General features: G+C 45.4%; 1 protein-coding gene across 1 annotated transcript in view; it reads right to left on the reverse strand.

Moving 5' to 3' along the window:
* Nucleotides 1-619, reverse strand: part of KREMEN1 (kringle containing transmembrane protein 1) — a 26,276-nt gene extending 25,657 nt beyond the window's left edge. Inside the window, exon 1 of the mRNA XM_008569825.1 lies at nt 470-619. Coding sequence (XP_008568047.1) covers nt 470-614 — 145 coding nt within the window. The 5' untranslated portion in view covers nt 615-619. The remainder of the gene's footprint in view (nt 1-469) is intronic.
* Between the last annotated feature and the right edge of the window lie 629 nt (nt 620-1,248).

The raw sequence follows: 1,248 nt of genomic DNA on the forward strand, positions 1-1,248 counted from the left end.
CGCTCCTTGCTCAGCCAGTGAGCCGCTGGTCTGCACATGGGATCCGAACCCTTGGCGGGAGTGCCGCCACGCTTCCCAAGCGGCACACTGTAGCAGTGCGCCACCGGGCCAGCCCCCGGAAATTATATTTTAAAGAGAGGATATGAAAGCTGATACTGAACAGTGATTTCAGTGTCTATGAAAATTGGAAAAGTTATCTTTTCTAGGTTTTCTAAGCATCTCACAATAGGCCGTGTCACTTCAAAGCACTTGGCACAACTGTAGCTAATCACTTGTTAAATGTCTGTCCTTTGAGGGCAGGGACTGAGTCTTCACTTTCATTGGTCAGTGCCTGGCCTGTAGTAGGTGCTTCATAAGTACTGCCAAGTGAATGAATGAAAAAATGGAAGGTAGGGAGCGTGGGTAGGCTTGTTGCCCTAGAACAAGGGGTCCTGTGCCTTGGGCAGTGACGGGCACAGGATATACTCACTGTCAAAGAGGATGATCCTGCCATCGCCACCACAGGGCTGAGTGTGATCCCCAAAGCAGACGCTGTTGCACTCAGTACTGGCTGCCTCCCCATACTTCCAGTAATCAGGATTGTTTCCACAGAAACAAGCATAGCCTGATTCCATCCCAGCAAACTGCCACAACAAAGAAGTAGCACATGGTTAGCATTAGTCAGGGGTGGCAGGTCGCCTGAAGAAGCCCGGAGAGTCAGCCCCCAGCAAGCAACCAGCCTCATCTTTCCAGGTCACCCTTCCCTTGGGATCTCTCCCTTATCCCACTATCACAATACTTATTCCAAGCTGACCAGTATCTACCACCACCGTGTTTCCCCGTCAGTGAGCATTCATTTTTAGCGTTTGCATTTCTACTGCATGTAAGTACACTATAAGGGGGAGACAATCTCATAAACTTGAAACAATAATAACAGCTAAACATTTCATTGATTGTTTACTATCTGCCATGTAGTAAGTGCTTTACGGGTAATCCTCACAGCAAACTCATTATATGCCCCACTTAAAATTTTTATTTTATTTTTTATATGACCATACAATATTTTGGCATATGGTTCTATAAATTTTAACACTTGTATAGATTTGTGCAACCACCAGTACAATCAGAACACAGAACAGTTGCATCACCCCAATAACCTTCCTTGTGCTATGGCTTTATAGTACCCTCCCCATAACCCCTAGCAAACCACTGACCAGTTTTCCATTACTATAGTTTTCTCTTTTCAAGAATGTCATATAAATGGAATCA

This window comes from Galeopterus variegatus, unplaced genomic scaffold, assembly GCF_000696425.1.
Source record: "Galeopterus variegatus unplaced genomic scaffold, G_variegatus-3.0.2 Scaffold535, whole genome shotgun sequence".
Taxonomy (NCBI): Eukaryota; Metazoa; Chordata; class Mammalia; order Dermoptera; family Cynocephalidae; genus Galeopterus; species Galeopterus variegatus.